The sequence below is a fragment of the Bombina bombina genome, chromosome 10, assembly GCF_027579735.1.
Source record: "Bombina bombina isolate aBomBom1 chromosome 10, aBomBom1.pri, whole genome shotgun sequence".
Lineage (NCBI taxonomy): Eukaryota > Metazoa > Chordata > Amphibia > Anura > Bombinatoridae > Bombina > Bombina bombina.
Window position 1 is genome coordinate 7,221,052 of NC_069508.1, and position 20,982 is coordinate 7,242,033.

A 20,982-nucleotide genomic window follows, 5' to 3' on the forward strand; every position below is an offset into this window, starting at 1 on the left:
GTACACAGGTGAGACACAAGCGGCACACATAGTGAGTACACAGGTGAGACACAAGCGGCACACACAGTGAGTACACAGGTGGGATACAAGCGGCACACACAGTGAGTACACAGGTGGGATACAAGCGGCACACACAGTGAGTACACAGGTGAGACACAAGCGGAACACAAAGTGAGTACACAGGTGAGACACAAGCGGCACACACAGTGAGTACACAGGTGAGACACAAGCGGCACACACAGTGAGTACACAGGTGAGACACAAGCGGAACACACAGTGAGTACACAGGTGAGACACAAGCGGCACACACAGTGAGTACACAGGTGAGACACAAGCGGCACACACAGTGAGTACACAGGTGAGACACAAGCGGCACACACAAGTGGAACACACAGTGAGTACACAGGTGGGATACAAGTGGTACACACAGTGAGTACACAGGTGAGACACAAGCGGCACACACAAGCGGAACACACAGTCAGTACACAGGTGAGACACAAGCAGAACACACAGTCAGTACATAGGTGAAACACAATCGGCACACACAGTCAGTACACAGGTGGGACACAAGCGGCACACACAGTGAGTACACAGGTGAGACACAAGCGGCACACACAGTCAGTACACAGGTGAGACACAAGCAGAACACACAGTCAGTACATAGGTGAAACACAATCGGCACACACAGTCAGTACACAGGTGGGACACAAGCGGCACACACAGTGAGTACACAGGTGAGACACAAGCGGCACACACAGTGAGTACACAGGTGAGACACAAGCGGCACACACAAGCGGAACACACAGTCAGTACACAGGTGAGACACAAGCAGAACACACAGTCAGTACATAGGTGAAACACAATCGGCACACACAGTCAGTACACAGGTGGGACACAAGCGGCACACACAGTGAGTACACAGGTGAGACACAAGCGGCACACACAAGCGGAACACACAGTCAGTACACAGGTGAGACACAAGCGGCACACACAAGCGGAACACACAGTCAGTACACAGGTGAGACACAAGCGGCACACACAGTGAGTACACAGGTGAGACACAAGCGGCACACACAGTGAGTACACAGGTGAGACACAAGCGGAACACACAGTCAGTACACAGGTGAGACACAAGCGGAACACACAGTCAGTACACAGGTGAGGCACAAGCGGCATGCACAGTCAGTACACAGGTGAGGCACAAGCGGTACACACAGTGAGTACACAGGTGAGACACAAGCGGAACACACAGTCAGTACACAGGTGAGGCACAAGTCGTACAATCAGTGAGTACACAGGTGAGGCACAAGCGGCACACACAGTCAGTACACAGGTGAGGCACAAGCGGCCCACACAGTCAGTACACAGGTGAGGCACAAGTGGCATGCACAGTGAGTAGACAGGTGAGGCACAAGCGGCATGCACAGTGAGTACACAGGTGAGGCACAAACGGCACGCACAGTCAGTACACAGGTGAGGCACAAGCGGCACGCACAGTCAGTACACAGTTGAGACACAAACGGCACACACAGTCAGTACACAGGTGAGGCACAAGCGGCACACACAGTCAGTACACAGGTGAGACACAAGTGGCACACACAGTCAGTACACAGGTGAGACACAAGCGGAACACACAGTCAGTACACAGGTGAGACACAAGCGGAACACACAGTCAGTACACAGGTGAGGCACAAGCGGCATGCACAGTCAGTATGCAGGTGAGGCACAAGCGGTGCACACAGTGAGTACACAGGTGAGACACAAGCGGAACACACAGTCAGTACACAGATGAGGCACAAGTGGTACAATCAGTGAGTACACAGGTGAGGCACAAGCGGCACACACAGTCAGTACACAGGTGAGGCACAAGCGGCCCACACAGTCAGTACACAGGTGAGGCACAAGTGGCATGCACAGTGAGTAGACAGGTGAGGCACAAGCGGCATGCACAGTGAGTACACAGGTGAGGCACAAGCAGCACGCACAGTCAGTACACAGGTGAGGCACAAGCGGCACGCACAGTCAGTACACAGTTGAGCCACAAATGGCACACACAGTCAGTACACAGGTGAGGCACAAGCGGCACACACAGTCAGTACACAGGTGAGACACAAGTGGCACACACAGTCAGTACACAGGTGAGACACAAGCGGCACACACAGTGAATACACAGGTGAGGCACAAGTCATACAATCAGTGAGTACACAGGTGAGGCACAAGCGGCACACACAGTCAGTACACAGGTGAGGCACAAGCGGCCCACACAGTCAGTACACAGGTGAGGCACAAGTGGCATGCACAGTGAGTAGACAGGTGAGGCACAAGCGGCATGCACAGTGAGTACACAGGTGAGGCACAAGCAGCACGCACAGTCAGTACACAGGTGAGGCACAAGCGGCACGCACAGTCAGTACACAGTTGAGCCACAAATGGCACACACAGTCAGTACACAGGTGAGGCACAAGCGGCACACACAGTCAGTACACAGGTGAGACACAAGTGGCACACACAGTCAGTACACAGGTGAGACACAAGCGGCACACACAGTGAGTACACAGGTGAGGCACAAGTGGCACACACAGTGAGTACACAGGTGAGACACAAGCGGCACACACAGTGAGTACTCAGGTGAGACACAAGCGGCACACACAGTGAGTACTCAGGTGAGACACAAGTGGCACACACAGTGAGTACACAGTTGAGACACAAGCGGCACACACAGTGAGTACTCAGGTGAGACACAAGCGGCACACACAGTCAGTACACAGTTGAGACACAAACGGCACACACAGTCAGTACACAGTTGAGACACAAGTGGCATGCACAGTCAGTACACTGGTGAGGCACAAGCGGCACACACAGTCAGTACACAGGTGAGACACAAGCGGCACAAACAGTGAGTACACAGGTGAGGCAAAAGCGGCACACACAGTGAGTACGCAGGTGAGACACAAGCGGCATGCACAGTCAGTACACAGGTGAGGCACAAGCAGTACACACAGTGAGTACACAGGTGAGGCACAAGCGGCACACACAGTCAGTACACAGGTGAGACACAAGCGGTATGTACAGTCAGTACACAGGTGAGGCACAAGTGGTACACACAGTCAGTACACAGGTGAGGCACAAGTGGTACACACAGTCAGTACACAGGTGAGACACAAGCGGCACACACAGTGAGTACACAGGTGAGGCACAAGCGGCACACACAGTCAGTATGCAGGTGAGGCACAAGCGGTACACACAGTCAGTACACAGGTGAGGCACAAGCGGTACACACAGTCAGTACACAGGTGAGGCACAAGCGGTACACACAGTCAGTACACAGGTGAGGCACAAGCGGCACACACAGTGAGCACACAGGTGGGATACAAGCGGCACACACAGTGAGTACACAGGTGGGATACAAGCGGCACACACAGTGAGTACACAGGTGAGACACAAGCGGAACACAAAGTGAGTACACAGGTGAGACACAAGCGGCACACACAGTGAGTACACAGGTGAGACACAAGCGGCACACACAGTGAGTACACAGGTGAGACACAAGCGGAACACACAGTGAGTACACAGGTGAGACACAAGCGGCACACACAGTGAGTACACAGGTGAGACACAAGCGGCACACACAGTGAGTACACAGGTGAGACACAAGCGGCACACACAGTGAGTACTCAGGTGAGACACAAGCGGCACACACAGTCAGTACACAGTTGAGACACAAACGGCACACACAGTCAGTACACAGTTGAGACACAAGTGGCATGCACAGTCAGTACACTGGTGAGGCACAAGCGGCACACACAGTCAGTACACAGGTGAGACACAAGCGGCACAAACAGTGAGTACACAGGTGAGGCAAAAGCGGCACACACAGTGAGTACGCAGGTGAGACACAAGCGGCATGCACAGTCAGTACACAGGTGAGGCACAAGCGGTACACACAGTCAGTACACAGGTGAGGCACAAGCGGTACACACAGTCAGTACACAGGTGAGGCACAAGCGGCACACACAGTGAGCACACAGGTGGGATACAAGCGGCACACACAGTGAGTACACAGGTGGGATACAAGCGGCACACACAGTGAGTACACAGGTGAGACACAAGCGGAACACAAAGTGAGTACACAGGTGAGACACAAGCGGCACACACAGTGAGTACACAGGTGAGACACAAGCGGCACACACAGTGAGTACACAGGTGAGACACAAGCGGAACACACAGTGAGTACACAGGTGAGACACAAGCGGCACACACAGTGAGTACACAGGTGAGACACAAGCGGCACACACAGTGAGTACACAGGTGAGACACAAGCGGCACACACAAGTGGAACACACAGTGAGTACACAGGTGGGATACAAGCGGCACACACAGTGAGTACACAGGTGGGATACAAGCGGCACACACAGTGAGTACACAGGTGAGACACAAGCGGAACACAAAGTGAGTACACAGGTGAGACACAAGCGGCACACACAGTGAGTACACAGGTGAGACACAAGCGGCACACACAGTGAGTACACAGGTGAGACACAAGCGGAACACACAGTGAGTACACAGGTGAGACACAAGCGGCACACACAGTGAGTACACAGGTGAGACACAAGCGGCACACACAGTGAGTACACAGGTGAGACACAAGCGGCACACACAAGTGGAACACACAGTGAGTACACAGGTGGGATACAAGTGGCACACACAGTGAGTACACAGGTGAGACACAAGCGGCACACACAAGCGGAACACACAGTCAGTACACAGGTGAGACACAAGCAGAACACACAGTCAGTACATAGGTGAAACACAATCGGCACACACAGTCAGTACACAGGTGGGACACAAGCGGCACACACAGTGAGTACACAGGTGAGACACAAGCGGCACACACAAGCGGAACACACAGTCAGTACACAGGTGAGACACAAGCGGCACACACAGTGAGTACACAGGTGAGACACAAGCGGCACACACAGTGAGTACACAGGTGAGACACAAGCGGAACACACAGTCAGTACACAGGTGAGACACAAGCGGAACACACAGTCAGTACACAGGTGAGGCACAAGCGGCATGCACAGTCAGTACACAGGTGAGGCACAAGCGGTACACACAGTGAGTACACAGGTGAGACACAAGCAGAACACACAGTCAGTACACAGGTGAGGCACAAGTCATACAATCAGTGAGTACACAGGTGAGGCACAAGCGGCACACACAGTCAGTACACAGGTGAGGCACAAGCGGCCCACACAGTCAGTACACAGGTGAGGCACAAGTGGCATGCACAGTGAGTAGACAGGTGAGGCACAAGCGGCATGCACAGTGAGTACACAGGTGAGGCACAAACGGCACGCACAGTCAGTACACAGGTGAGGCACAAGCGGCACGCACAGTCAGTACACAGTTGAGACACAAACGGCACACACAGTCAGTACACAGGTGAGGCACAAGCGGCACACACAGTCAGTACACAGGTGAGACACAAGTGGCACACACAGTCAGTACACAGGTGAGACACAAGCGGAACACACAGTCAGTACACAGGTGAGACACAAGCGGAACACACAGTCAGTACACAGGTGAGGCACAAGCGGCATGCACAGTCAGTATGCAGGTGAGGCACAAGCGGTGCACACAGTGAGTACACAGGTGAGACACAAGCGGAACACACAGTCAGTACACAGATGAGGCACAAGTGGTACAATCAGTGAGTACACAGGTGAGGCACAAGCGGCACACACAGTCAGTACACAGGTGAGGCACAAGCGGCCCACACAGTCAGTACACAGGTGAGGCACAAGTGGCATGCACAGTGAGTAGACAGGTGAGGCACAAGCGGCATGCACAGTGAGTACACAGGTGAGGCACAAGCAGCACGCACAGTCAGTACACAGGTGAGGCACAAGCGGCACAAACAGTCAGTACACAGTTGAGCCACAAACGGCACACACAGCCAGTACACAGGTGAGGCACAAGCGGCACACACAGTCAGTACACAGGTGAGACACAAGTGGCACACACAGTCAGTACACAGGTGAGACACAAGCGGCACACACAGTGAGTACACAGGTGAGGCACAAGTGGCACACACAGTGAGTACACAGGTGAGACACAAGCGGCACACACAGTGAGTACTCAGGTGAGACACAAGTGGCACACACAGTGAGTACACAGGTGAGACACAAGCGGCACACACAGTGAGTACTCAGGTGAGACACAAGTGGCACACACAGTCAGTACACAGTTGAGACACAAGCGGAACACACAGTGAGTACACAGGTGAGACACAAGCGGCACACACAGTGAGTACACAGGTGAGACACAAGCGGCACACACAGTGAGTACACAGGTTCGACACAAGCGGCACACACAAGTGGAACACACAGTGAGTACACAGGTGGGAAACAAGTGGCACACACAGTGAGTACACAGGTGAGACACAAGCGGCACACACAAGCGGAACACACAGTCAGTACACAGGTGAGACACAAGCAGAACACACAGTCAGTACATAGGTGAAACACAATCGGCACACACAGTCAGTACACAGGTGGGACACAAGCGGCACACACAGTGAGTACACAGGTGAGACACAAGCGGCACACACAGTGAGTACACAGGTGAGACACAAGCGGCACACACAAGCGGAACACACAGTCAGTACACAGGTGAGACACAAGAGGCACACACAGTGAGTACACAGGTGAGACACAAGCGGCACACACAGTGAGTACACAGGTGAGACACAAGCGGAACACACAGTCAGTACACAGGTGAGACACAAGCGGAACACACAGTCAGTACACAGGTGAGGCACAAGCGGCATGCACAGTCAGTACACAGGTGAGGCACAAGCGGTACACACAGTGAGTACACAGGTGAGACACAAGCAGAACACACAGTCAGTACACAGGTGAGGCACAAGTCATACAATCAGTGAGTACACAGGTGAGGCACAAGCGGCACACACAGTCAGTACACAGGTGAGGCACAAGCGGCCCACACAGTCAGTACACAGGTGAGGCACAAGTGGCATGCACAGTGAGTAGACAGGTGAGGCACAAGCGGCATGCACAGTGAGTACACAGGTGAGGCACAAACGGCACGCACAGTCAGTACACAGGTGAGGCACAAGCGGCACGCACAGTCAGTACACAGGTGAGACACAAGTGGCACACACAGTCAGTACACAGGTGAGACACAAGCGGAACACACAGTCAGTACACAGGTGAGACACAAGCGGAACACACAGTCAGTACACAGGTGAGGCACAAGCGGCATGCACAGTCAGTATGCAGGTGAGGCACAAGCGGTGCACACAGTGAGTACACAGGTGAGACACAAGCGGAACACACAGTCAGTACACAGATGAGGCACAAGTGGTACAATCAGTGAGTACACAGGTGAGGCACAAGCAGCACACACAGTCAGTACACAGGTGAGGCACAAGCGGCCCACACAGTCAGTACACAGGTGAGGCACAAGTGGCATGCACAGTGAGTAGACAGGTGAGGCACAAGCGGCATGCACAGTGAGTACACAGGTGAGGCACAAGCAGCATGCACAGTCAGTACACAGGTGAGGCACAAGCGGCACAAACAGTCAGTACACAGTTGAGCCACAAACGGCACACACAGTCAGTACACAGGTGAGGCACAAGCGGCACACACAGTCAGTACACAGGTGAGACACAAGTGGCACACACAGTCAGTACACAGGTGAGACACAAGCGGCACACACAGTGAGTACACAGGTGAGGCACAAGTGGCACACACAGTGAGTACACAGGTGAGACACAAGCGGCACACACAGTGAGTACTCAGGTGAGACACAAGCGGCACACACAGTGAGTACTCAGGTGAGACACAAGTGGCACACACAGTGAGTACACAGGTGAGACACAAGCGGCACACACAGTGAGTACTCAGGTGAAACACAAGTGGCACACACAGTCAGTACACAGTTGAGACACAAACGGCACACACAGTCAGTACACAGTTGAGACACAAGTGGCATGCACAGTCAGTACACTGGTGAGGCACAAGCGGCACACACAGTCAGTACACAGGTGAGACACAAGCGGCACAAACAGTGAGTACACAGGTGAGGCAAAAGCGGCACACACAGTGAGTATGCAGGTGAGACACAAGCGGCATGCACAGTCAGTACACAGGTGAGGCACAAGCAGTACACACAGTGAGTACACAGGTGAGGCACAAGCGGCACACACAGTCAGTACACAGGTGAGACACAAGCGGTATGTACAGTCAGTACACAGGTGAGGCACAAGTGGTACACACAGTCAGTACACAGGTGAGGCACAAGTGGTACACACAGTCAGTACACAGGTGAGACACAAGCGGCACACACAGTGAGTACACAGGTGAGGCACAAGCGGCACACACAGTCAGTATGCAGGTGAGGCACAAGCGGCACACACAGTCAGTACACAGGTGAGGCACAAGCGGTACACACAGTCAGTACACAGGTGAGGCACAAGCGGCACACACAGTGAGTGCACAGGTGAGACACAAGCGGCACACACAGTCAGTACACAGGTGATACACAAGCGGTACACACAGTTAGTACACAGGTGAGGCACAAGCGGTACACACAGTTAGTACACAGGTGATACACAAGCGGTACACACAGTTAGTACACAGGTGAGGCACAAGCGGCATGCACAGTGAGTACACAAGGGAGACTGAGCAGAGTTTGGGGGAAAATAACAAATAAGGTTAATGATGTCTGAATTGATAAATAAAATGTAATAACATGTCACCCTCAGCAAGTGGCACCAGCAGTTGTCACTGACACTTAACATGAAACAGTGCAGCTTCTATTATACTGCAGCGCAGACTACTTCATACTGGGGTGGCAATAAGGCATCAGTACAAGGGCGGTAGGCTGTGAGCAGTGCAGGGCTCTGCAGGAGGATCAAGGCACTTACCAGTGAGTTGCTGCTGGGAATTCGGGAGGTGTCTAGACCAACCAAGGTGGGAAGTGTGTGAGACATCCAGTTAGTGACCATAGCCATGGTGCTGAGGAGAGCGCCAAGTGTGAGGAGCGCAGAGCCCATCCTGGGAAATACTGAGCTCTCATAGTGATGGACCAGAGGAGGGAGGGGACTGCAGAAAGACAGTGAGAGAGGGGGAGAGGAAGCTGTAGAATGATAGAAAGAGTCAGAGAGATGGGGAGAGAGGCAGAGAGACAGGGAGAGAAAGTCCCAGAGGGGGAGAGAGAGTGCAAGAGACAGGGAGGGAGAGAGTCCCAGAGACAGGGAGAGAGTCCCAGAGGGGGAGAGAGAGTGCAAGAGACAGGGAGAGAGAGAGAGTCCCAGAGACAGGGAGAGAGTCCCAGAGACAGGGAGAGAGAGTCCCAGAGGGGGAGAGAGAGTCACAGAGACAGGGAGAGAAAGTCCCAGAGGGGGAGAGAGAGTGCAAGAGACAGGGAGAGAGAGAGAGTCCCAGAGACATGGAGAGAGTCCCAGAGACAGGGAGAGAGAGTCCCAGAGGGGGAGAGAGAGTCACAGAGACAGGGAGAGAAAGTCCCAGAGGGGGAGAGAGAGTGCAAGAGACAGGGAGAGAGAGAGTCCCAGAGACATGGAGAGAGTCCCAGAGACAGGGAGAGAGAGTCCCAGAGGGGGAGAGAGAGTCACAGAGACAGGGAGAGAAAGTCCCAGAGGGGGAGAGAGAGTGCAAGAGACAGGGAGAGAGAGAGTCCCAGAGACATGGAGAGAGTCCCAGAGACAGGGAGAGAGAGTCCCAGAGGGGGAGAGAGAGTCACAGAGACAGGGAGAGAAAGTCCCAGAGGGGGAGAGAGAGTGCAAGAGACAGGGAGAGAGAGAGTCCCAGAGACAGGGAGAGGCAGAGAGGGATTCATTCTTACGGGTGACCTGTAACACTCCGTCTTGTTCTGTTACCCAGTCTGTACCTCCCAGTGCCCAGTGTACCTCTCCTTCAGAGCTGTGTGTAAGGTGTTTAGTGACACATGTGAGATACTCAGCTATCACAACCTATAATTGACACACAACCTATAATTGACACACTAAACACCTTACAAACAGCTCTGAAGGAGAGGTACACTGGGAGGTACAGACTGGGTAACAGAACAAGAGGGAGTGTTACAGGTCACTACAGAGAGAGTACAGACTAGCTGAGTATCTCACATGTGTCACTAAACACCTTACAAACAGCTCTGAAGGAGAGGTACACTGGGCACTGGGAGGTACAGACTGGGTAACAGAACAAGCGGGAGTGTTACAGGTCACTACAGAGTACAGACTAGCTGAGTATCTCACATGTGTCACTAAACACCTTACACACAGCTCTGAAGGAGAGGTACACTGGGCACTGGGAGGTACAGACTGGGTAACAGAACAAGAGGGAGTGTTACAGGTCACTACAGAGAGAGTACAGACTAGCTGAGTATCTCACATGTGTCACTAAACACCTTACACACAGCTCTGAAGGAGAGGTACACTGGGCACTGGGAGGTACAGACTGGGTAACAGAACAAGACGGAGTCTTACAGGTCACTACAGAGAGAGTACAGACTAGCTGAGTATCTCACATGTGTCACTAAACACCTTACACACAGCTCTGAAGGAGAGGTACACTGGGCACTGGGCACCATATAACTCTTCCTAAAACTCCTCATATTGCACTATACAACTCTATAGCTCTTCCAGCAGATAAAGCCCATGTAGATAGCAGAGTCAGTAGCCAGACAAGGGACAGGCAGGGCCGGATTTACATCTCAGGTGCCTGTAGGCACAAAAACCTGAAGCCCCCCCCCCCCACACCCCAAAAAAGTGGGAAAAAATGAGGACTTTTTTATTATTATTTAGGACAACTAAAATAAATATTAGATGTAAAATTACATTTTCCCTTTTATGGAGATACACAAATACACACACCAATTGCAATATTTGTTGTAATGGAAGCTACACCAAAAATCAATATTCACTTGACTCAAATGGCCATACAATTTCTATTATGTATAACAAAAACAAATCGTGTTAAACTTTTAATGCAAAATATTCTAAAGAAAACCCTATTTAAAGGGACATAAAATGTGACAGTTTGCTAGGGCATTTTATTATTGCATTATTGCTTGCACAGAAGTGTGTTAGCCTCTTGCAAAAGAGTTAAACACATAGTCAATGTCAGTTCTGAGACAGCAATACACATCTGTGCAGACCCAAATGGGCTCATAGCACATGTTTACTTACAAGCCATTAGTGTATTGCTTTTCTGGAGATGACTTTGACTATGTGCTTAACATTTTGGTGGAGTTAAACACAGTTTTGTGTAAACAATAGCAATATTAAAACTAGCAGCATGCAAGCTCATCAACAACCCTTGCAGCCAGTGGAAGAAAATATAAAATGTAGGTATTTTTTCCACTACATGAAAAAAATCTTGTGAACTCTGATATTTTTGGTACCAATACACACAGATGTTACATTTATTTTGTTCTGAAATATAAATATCATATGATGTTGCTCTCAAAGGAAAACATGGAATGTTGTAGATTATATGTAATCCAGGGGTCAACAAATGTGTTTAAAATTAGAAATTGAATTTACCACAAAACACAAACATACCACACTTACTTGATAAAATAACAGATTAACAATTTTTTAATGTGATGTGTGTGTATGTGTGTATGTATATATATATATATATATACACACATATACATACACATACATATACATACATACAAAAACAAATATGCCATGTGAGTAGTTTACACACATACACATTTTACAGCCGTACAGTCTACAAACTTTGTTGTCAAAGTGCCCTAAAGGCTGTAAATCACAATTGGCACCTTGTAATAAAGAGCAGAGCAGCTAGTCCCACATAACCTCCACACCTCCAATGCTTTTATAGAACAAAAACATTAATCCTGAAGCAGAATTTAACCCCCTGGATATCAAAATACACTACAGCACATAACAAGTGAATACACTGCAACCCTCTCTGGTAGCCAAGGGGTTAAAGTGTGCTCTGCTTGTTATGTTGTCATTCTAGGCAGCATTAGAAGCCTTGTACAGTCCTAACCTGTTGTTCTGATTCTGAAGCTTTCATTCCTCAACAAAAGTATCTGCTACACATCAGCATGGAGCTTGGCTGTGTGAGGCAACAGAAGTACAGAAAATAAAAGTGAAACTAAACATGCCTGGCTAAAATGGGAGGGGTTTAGTTTTAATCTTTGCCCTTGTCTCCTTCATGGCTCCCTCAACTGCTGTAACATATTCCCAATGAAACACTTGACTTTGTAGGCACCTGGCAGAACAATTCTTACTAAAATTAATGCCCTCACAAAAAAAAAAAAAAAAAAAAAAAATTTTTTTTTTATTACTGACAGGCAGGCGCCCCTCACTGCAAGGCGCCTGTAGGCACATGCCTACTGTGCCTAATGGGAAATCCGGCCCTGGGGACAGGGACTGAACTGACAGTAGATAAAGAGCAGGTAGATAGAGTTAGTAGCCAGAAATTGGTCAGGGACTGAACTGGCAGCAGATAAAGAGCAGGTAGATAGCACAGTCAGTAGTCAGGCCAGGGTCTAGTACTGGAAAAACAAACAAACCAGTAGATCAGGGGCAGACAATGTCAGTAACCAGAATCAGGTTCCAGAACAAGTAGTGGATTAAAGGGACACTGAACCCAAATTTTTTTCTTTTGTGATTCAGATAGAGCATGACATTTTAAGCAACTTTCTAATTTACTCCTATTATCACATTTTCTTCATTCTCTTGGTATCTTTATTTGAAAAGCAAGAATATAAGTTTAGATGCCGGCCCATTTTTGGTGAACAACCTGGGTTGTTCTTCCTGATTGGTGGATAAATTGATCCACCAATAAAAAAGTGCTGTCCAGAGTCCTGAACCAGAAAAAAAAGCTTAGATGCCTTCTTTTTCATATAAAGATAGCAAGAGAATGAAGAAAAATTGATAATAGTTGTAAATTAGAAAGTTGCTTAAAATTGCATGGTCTATCTGAATCACGAAAGAAAAATGTTGGGTTTAGTGTCCCTTTAAGCTAGCAGGAATTCAGGCAGGAGTCAAACACAGGAACTACAGTTACCTGCTACAGAGTCAGCTGATAGACTGGTTTATAAAGTGTGTAATTAGGTAACAAGCTCCAGCTGGTTAATCAGGTGTGCAAGTACAGGAACCAGATGAGCACACAATAAACAAATGACCCAGAGCAGCTAAAGATACCAGATAGTTCAGTAAGTAAAGCAGCAGCTAGCAAACTGCAAGTCTACCCAAGCACAGCACACAACTTGTAATAAGAGCGATATTTAAGTCACAATATCCATTGATAGTACAGGGGGAGCTAAAGGGATGTTGGCCACAGTAAACATTCTCTGGTAACTCTTCTTCACCATGAACTTGTAATTTAATCTGCTCGGACCAGCGATATTGATAGCGCTCCACTTGTAATCTGGGCCTAAATCAGGGGATCCTGGACATTACTTAAAGAACATCATTAACTGAGATAGATTGTGGTTTAATATCTGCACCCTCTTGTCTACCTTGCTGTGGCTATGGGCTCGATTCCATAAAGTTTAGAAGATAACGTCAGTATCTCCACGTATCCTCTCCTGCTCAGCAGTGTGTGGTTTAATGAGCTACATGTGGCATCATCTTGTCATACTTTCCCCATGATAGTCACCAAGTTTGTAATTCTCTCTTACTCCCTGAGTTACTCTTAGAATCCTAAAGGGCTGAGCTAATGAGTTTGGGTGAGACAACATTTCGGCCCCATATGCTTAACCCCTTTAAATACTATACTTTGTTTCATTTTAAAATCCATATAACTATACATTTGTGACAATTTCGCTCTTTTTTTTACATTGCAGCTGAAACAAGATTTTCTCAAACTAATTAGAGAGAGTTGCGGCCCCATTAAGACTCTTCATGTGGTCAGTGCCGCACACTGAATCCTTAATGCGAGGTACCCCCTTATAGATTTTTTTTAATTCTAACTCCAATCAGAAAAAGCTTTAATTCTATTGGCTGATGGGACTAAGAATTTAAAAATCAGACAATAGAAATGCAAGGGCACCCCTATATAAGGGGGTACCTTGCATTTAAAGGGAAACTAAATCCAAATGTTTTCTTTCATGGTTCAGATAGAGCATGCAATTTTAAGCAACTTTCTAATTTACTCCTATTATTACTTTTCTTTGTTCTCTTGTTATCTTTATTTAAAAAGCAGAAATGTGATGAATAGGAGCCAGACCTTTTTTGGTTTAGAACCTGGGTTATGCTTGCTTATTGGTGGGTAAATGTCACCTTCCAATAAGCAAGCCCTATCCATGGTGCTGAACCTAAAATGGGCTGGCTGTTAAGATTTACATTCCTGCTTTTAAAATAAAGATAGCAAGAGAACGAAGAAAAATTGATAATAGGAGTAAATTAGAAAAGTTGATTAAAATTCCATTCTCTGTCTGAATCATGAAATAAAATTTTTTGGGTTCAGTGTCCCTTTAAGCTTCAGTGTTCAGTGTGGACCTTATGAAGAAGGATCGGATGGAAGATAGAAGATGGAAGAAAACATAATACAGAAGAAGATAGAGGATGCATCAGTTGGAAGAGTGCAGCCATGGATAAAGCTACAGGAGGATCGCTGCCATGAAGGTGAAGAGGACCCCCCCAGAGGACCGCCACCATGAAGAGGACCACCCCAGAGTACCGCCACCATGAAGATGAAGAGGACCGCCCCTGAGTACCGCCACCATGAAGATGAAGAGGACTCCCCAGAGGACCGCCACCATTAAGAGGACCGCCCCTGAGTACCGCCACCATGAAGATGAAGAGGACCCCCCAGAGGACCGCCACCATTAAGATGAAGAGGACCCCCCAGAAGACCGCCACCATGAAGATGAAGAGGACCGCCCTAGAGGACCGCCACCATGAAGATGAAGAGGACCCCCCCCAGAGGACCGCCACCATGAAGATGAAGAGGACCGGCTCAGAGGACTGCCACCATGAAGAGGACCGCCCCTGAGTACCGCCACCATGAAGACAAAGAGGACTGCCCCAGAGTACCACCACCATGAAGACTAGGAATGCATGAAGATGAAGATCAAGAGGACCGCGCCAGAGGACTGCCGCCATAAAGATTAACAGGACTGCCACAGAGGCATTGAGGGGTTGTGGTGGTTAGGAGTAGGGTTAGTTTGCATTGAGGGGTTGTAGCAGTCTAGGGGTTATAGGTTAGGGGTTTCTTGGGGGTTGTGATGGTTTACGGGTTAATAAGTTAAGTTTTTTTGCATTGGGGGTTGTGGTAGTTTAGTGGTTAATAGGTTAGGGGTTTCTTGCATTGGGGGTTGTGGTGGTTTAGGGGTTAATAGGTTAGGTAGTTTCTTGTATTGGGGTTGTGGTGGTTTAGGGATTATTAGGTTATTGGTTTCTTGCATTGGGGTTGTAGCTGTTTAGGGGTTAATAGGTTAGGAAGTTTATTGCTGTGGGCTATTGGTGGTTTAGGGGTTAAGTAGAGTAGGGTTAGTTTGCATTGAGGGGTTGTGGCAGTCTAGGGGTTAATAGGTTAGGGGGTTTCTTGCATTGGGGTTGTGGAGGTTTAGGGGTTATTAGGTTAGGGGTTTCTTGCATTGGGGTTGTGGCGGTCTAGGGGTTAATAGGTTAGGGGTTTCTTGCATTGGGGGTTGTGGTGGTTTAGGGGTTATTAGGCTAGGGGGTTTCTTGCATTGGGGGGGTTATGTCGGTTAGGAAGTTTATTGCTGTGGGTTATTGGTGGTTTAGGGGTTAAGTAGTCTAGGTTTAGTTTGCGTTGGGGGGTTATGTCGGTTTAGGGGTACATAGGTAATGTCAGCACTTTTGAACATTTCGCCGGCTTCCTCTAATTCTCTTTGGATCCCTTTTGAATATTTTGCCGTCTCGCAGCATCGGGGGGCCTTAAAGAGAAGCTTTGATAACTCTGGCCCAGCGTCTTCCTGTCTGGTTCGGCCTCTCTTATTGTGACTAATTGATATGCACATATTTATCTGCTGCTTCTGCACCCTGTAATGTTCAGAAGTTTTTGCTTGTTTCCCAGCAGTGCTTTTTCTTCATTTTCTTCAGTAAGCAGGTTAGTTATATATTTAGGGCAATAATCAACTTAAAAACTATAAGCAGAACCACAGAGTGTGCCTAGCAGGCCCAAAGCCGTGAAATTAGCTTCTCTGCGCCCCCACCGCACAGCGAGATATGAGATTCTCAGCGAGATACACAGAGGCTTTATTGATTTAGCAAAAGAAACACAGAAAGTTATAAATCCGAGTGTCTGATTGGCTCTGAGTGTTGCCAGAGGGGCCGAACAGGAGGAATAAATTTCCCAGCACTGTCACTATCACACTCAAGGTGAATAATAAGGGAACAATTCTCCCCATAAATGGATAGCTCAGAAAATTACAATTGACGTGAAAGGGCTTTTTATACTTTACATTCAATTCAGATTAAAAACTTCAGACGAAAGTTGGAAAAGTTCAGCAGCTCTGCAGAAGCACAAAAGTGTATGAGTAATATGAGTATTTAGCGTTATCCTTAAAGGGACAGTCTAGTCAAAATTAAACTCATGATTCAGAAAGGGCATGTCATTTTAAACAACTTTCCAATTCACTTTTATCATCAAATTTCCTTTGTTCTCTTGAAAGCTAAACCTAGGGAGGCTCATATGCTTAATGTCTAAGCCAGTGGTATCAAAGTACAGGCCCCAGGGCCAAATGCGGACCTCAAGATAGTTTCATCTGGCCCTCCCTTGTTTAATAGGTAAACCATTCATTTGCGCTGTCAATTGTTTAAGGGTTCTAAGAGGTGTAACTCTATAAGCACTCACAAGACAAATATAAAGACAAAGCATCCAGAGTAGACTCCCACCACACACTGCGTTGGGTAAATATCACTTTTTACGTTGCTATACAGTTCCAAGATGATCACTTCACGTGGTACTCACAAGATAAATATACAACTGTGTGTGTCTATTGTGGGCTACAACTCCCACCATGCATTACTACTTGTATCCCCAAGATGATCACTTTACGTGGTACTCACAAGATAAATATACAACTGTGTGTGTCTATTGTGGGCTTCAACTCCCACCATGCATTACTACTTGTATCCCCAAGATAATCACTTTATGTGGTACTCACAAGATAATGATCACTTCACGTGGTACTCACAAGATAATGATCACTTCACGTGGTACTCACAAGATAATGATCACTTCACGTGGTACTCACAAGATAAATATACAACTGTGTCTATTGTGGGCTACTACATGTATAAATGTCACTTCCATTTCCTAGTATATCCAGTTTCGGAGCACTTACTCAGTTCAAGTGGCCCCCATGGGAGAAAAACACTTGGCCATTGGCCCCCAGATACTTTGAGTTTGATAGCCCTGGTCTAAGCCCTTGAAAGCTGCCTCTTATCTGAATGCATTTAAAAGGTTTTTTTTACAGATAGAGGGCGTTAGTTCATGTGTGCCATATAGACAACATTGTGCTCACACTTGTGGAGTTACCAAAGAGTCAGCACTGATTGGCTTAAATGCATTTCAGTCAAAAGCACTGATATAAGGGGACAGTCTGCAGAGGCTTAGATAAAAGATAATCACAGAGGTAAAAAGTATATTAATATAACTGAGATAAGGGGCAGTCTGTAGAGGCTTAGATACAAGGTAATCACAGAGGTAAAAAGTGTATTAATATAACTGAGATAAGGAGCAGTCTGCAGAGGCTTAGATACAAGGTAATCACAGAGGTAAAAAAGTATATTAATATAACTGAGATAAGGGGCAGTCTGCAGAGGCTTAGATACAAGGCAATCACAGAAGCAAATAATATAACTGAGATAAGGGGCAGTCTGCAGAGGCTTAGATACAAGGTAATCACAGAGGTAAAAAGTATATTAATATAACTGAGATAAGGGGCACTCTGCAGAGGCTTAGATACAGGGTAATCACAGAGGTAAAAAGTATATTAATATAACTGAGATAAGGAGCAGTCTGCAGAGGGTTAGATACAAGGTAATCACAGAGGTAAGAAGTATATTAATATAACTGAGATAAGGAGCAGTCTGCAGAGGCTTAGATACAAAGTAATCACAGAGGTAAAAAGTATATTAATATAACTGAGATAAGGGGCAGTCTGCGGAGGCTTAGATAAAAGATAATCACAGAAGTAAAAAGAATATTAATATAACTGAGATAAGGGGCAGTCTGCAGAGGCTTAGATACAAGGTAATCACAGAAGTAAAAAGTATATTAATATAACTGAGATAAGGGGCAGTCTGCAGAGGATTAGATACAAGGTAATCACAGAGGTAAAAAGTATATTAATATAACTGAGATAAGGAGGCAGTCTGCAGAGGCTTAGAAAAAAGATAATCACAGAAGTAAAAAGAATATTAATATAACTGAGATAAGGGGCTGTCTGCAGAGGCTTAGATACAAGGTAATCACAGAAGTAAAAAGTATATTAATATAACTGAGATAAGGGGCAGTCTGCAGAGGCTTAGATACAGGGTAATCACAGAGGTAAAAAGTATATTAATATAACTGAGCTAAGGGGCAGTCTGCAGAGGCTTAGATAAAAGATTATCACAGAAGAAAAAAAGAATATTAATATAACTGAGATAAGGGACAGTCTGCAGAGGCTTAGATACAAGGTAATCACAGAAGTAAAAAGTATATTAATATAACTGAGATAAGGGGCAGTCTGCAGAGGCTTAGATAAAAGATAATCACAGAAGAAAAAAAGAATATTAATATAACTGAGATAAGGGACAGTCTGCAGAGGCTTAGATACAAGGTAATCACAGAAGTAAAAAGTATATTAATATAACTGAGATAAGGGTCAGTCTGCAGAGGATTAGATACAAGGTAATCACAGAGGTAAAAAGTATATTAATATAACTGAGATAAGGGGCAGTCTGCAGAGGCTTAGATACAAGGTAATCACAGAGGTAAAAAGTATATTAATATGACTGAGATAAGGGGCAGTCTGCAGAGGCTTAGATAAAAGATAATCAGAGAAGTAAAAAGTATATTAATATAACCGTGTTAGTTGTGCAAAACTGGGGAATGTGTAATAAAGGGATCATCTATCATTTTAAACAAATAAAGGAACAGTGTATACCAGAATTGTTAAGTGATACCAACAGATGGTATTTTCCATTATCGTCAAGTGATACAGACAGAGGGTGTGTGTATATATATATATATATATATATATATATATATATATATATATATATATATATATATATATATATATATATATATACAGTATATGAGAAAATATCTATTTAAAAATACTTAGAACATATTCCCCTATGTGCAGATCATTGGAATGTCAAATATTTACAGTAAATACACAGATTAACACTTTATTAAATATTAAATAAATATGATTTTACATCTTCAAAAACAAATAGCAGAGACCAAATTTTTTTAGCATAATCCTGGAAAGAGAGAGATATCAGCACTTATAATAGCCCTATTATGGGAATCGGATGGAGCCCACCACACATAGACCACTAAAGTCGTAAGTCAGCACAAAAAGAAATGTATTCAAAACACAAAGATATAGTGAAAAACAGCCTCCCCTGGTGTGCTGCACACCTATAATCTAAACAGCTGCGAATAAAGAGTGCCTATGCAAGCTTGCAGGCTAAGTGCTGATAAAGAGTGCCTATGCAAGATTGCAGGCTAAGTGCTGATAAAGAGTGCCTATGCAAGCTTGCAGGCTAAGTGCTGATAAAGAGTGTCTATGCAAGCTTGCAGGCTAAGTGCTGATAAAGAGTGCCTATGCAAGCTTGCAGGCTAAGTGCTGATAAAGAGTGCCTATGCAAGCTTGCAGGCTAAGTGCTGATAAAGAGTGCCTATGCAAGCTTGCAGGCTAAGTGCTGATAAAGAGTGCCTATGCAAGCTTGCAGGCTAAGTGCAAATAAAGAGTGCCTATGCAAGCTTGCAGGCTAAGTGCAGATAAAGAGTGCCTATGCAAGATTGCAGGCTAAGTGCAGATAAAGAGTGCCTATGCAAGCTTGCAGGCTAAGTGCTGATAAAGAGTGCCTATGCAAGCTTGCAGGCTAAGTGCTGATAAAGAGTGCCTATGCAAGCTTGCAGGCTAAGTGCAGATAAAGAGTGCCTATGCAAGCTTGCAGGCTAAGTGCAGATAAAGAGTGCCTATGCAAGCTTGCAGGCTAAGTGCAGATAAAGAGTGCCTATGCAAGCTTGCAGGCTAAGTGCAGATAAAGAGTGCCTATGCAAGCTTGCAGGCTAAGTGCAGATAAAGAGTGCCTATGCAAGCTTGCAGGCTAAGTGCAGATAAAGAGTGCCTATGCAAGCTTGCAGGCTAAGTGCTGATAAAGAGTGCCTATTAATATAACTGAGATAAGGGTCAGTCTGCAGAGGATTAGATACAAGGTAATCACAGAGGTAAAAAGTATATTAATATAACTGAGATAAGGAGCAGTCTGCAGAGGCTTAGATACAAGGTAATCACAGAGGTAAAAAGTATATTAATATAACTGAGATAAGGGAGCAGTCTGCAGAGGCTTAGATACAAGGTAATCACAGAGGTAAAAAGTATATTAATATAACTGAGATAAGGGGAAGTCTGCAGAGGCTTAGATAAAAGATAATCAGAGATAATCGGATGGAGCCCACCACACATAGACCACTACAGTCGTAAGTCAGCACAAAAAGAAATGTATTCAAAACACACAGATATAGTGAAAAACAGCCTCCCCTGGTGTGCTGCACACCTATAATCTAAACAGCTGCGAATAAAGAGTGCCTATGCAAGCTTGCAGGCTAAGTGCTGATAAAGAGTGTCTATGCAAGCTTGCAGGCTAAGTGCTGATAAAGAGTGCCTATGCAAGCTTGCAGGCTAAGTGCTGATAAAGAGTGCCTATGCAAGATTGCAGGCTAAGTGCTGATAAAGAGTGCCTAT

General features: G+C 46.5%; 1 protein-coding gene across 1 annotated transcript in view; it reads right to left on the reverse strand.

Moving 5' to 3' along the window:
* OLFM3 (olfactomedin 3) overlaps window positions 1-9,085 on the reverse strand; it is a 102,452-nt gene extending 93,367 nt beyond the window's left edge. The window contains exon 1 of the mRNA XM_053693737.1: window positions 8,957-9,085. Coding sequence (XP_053549712.1) covers window positions 8,957-9,085 — 129 coding nt within the window. The remainder of the gene's footprint in view (window positions 1-8,956) is intronic.
* Between the last annotated feature and the right edge of the window lie 11,897 nt (window positions 9,086-20,982).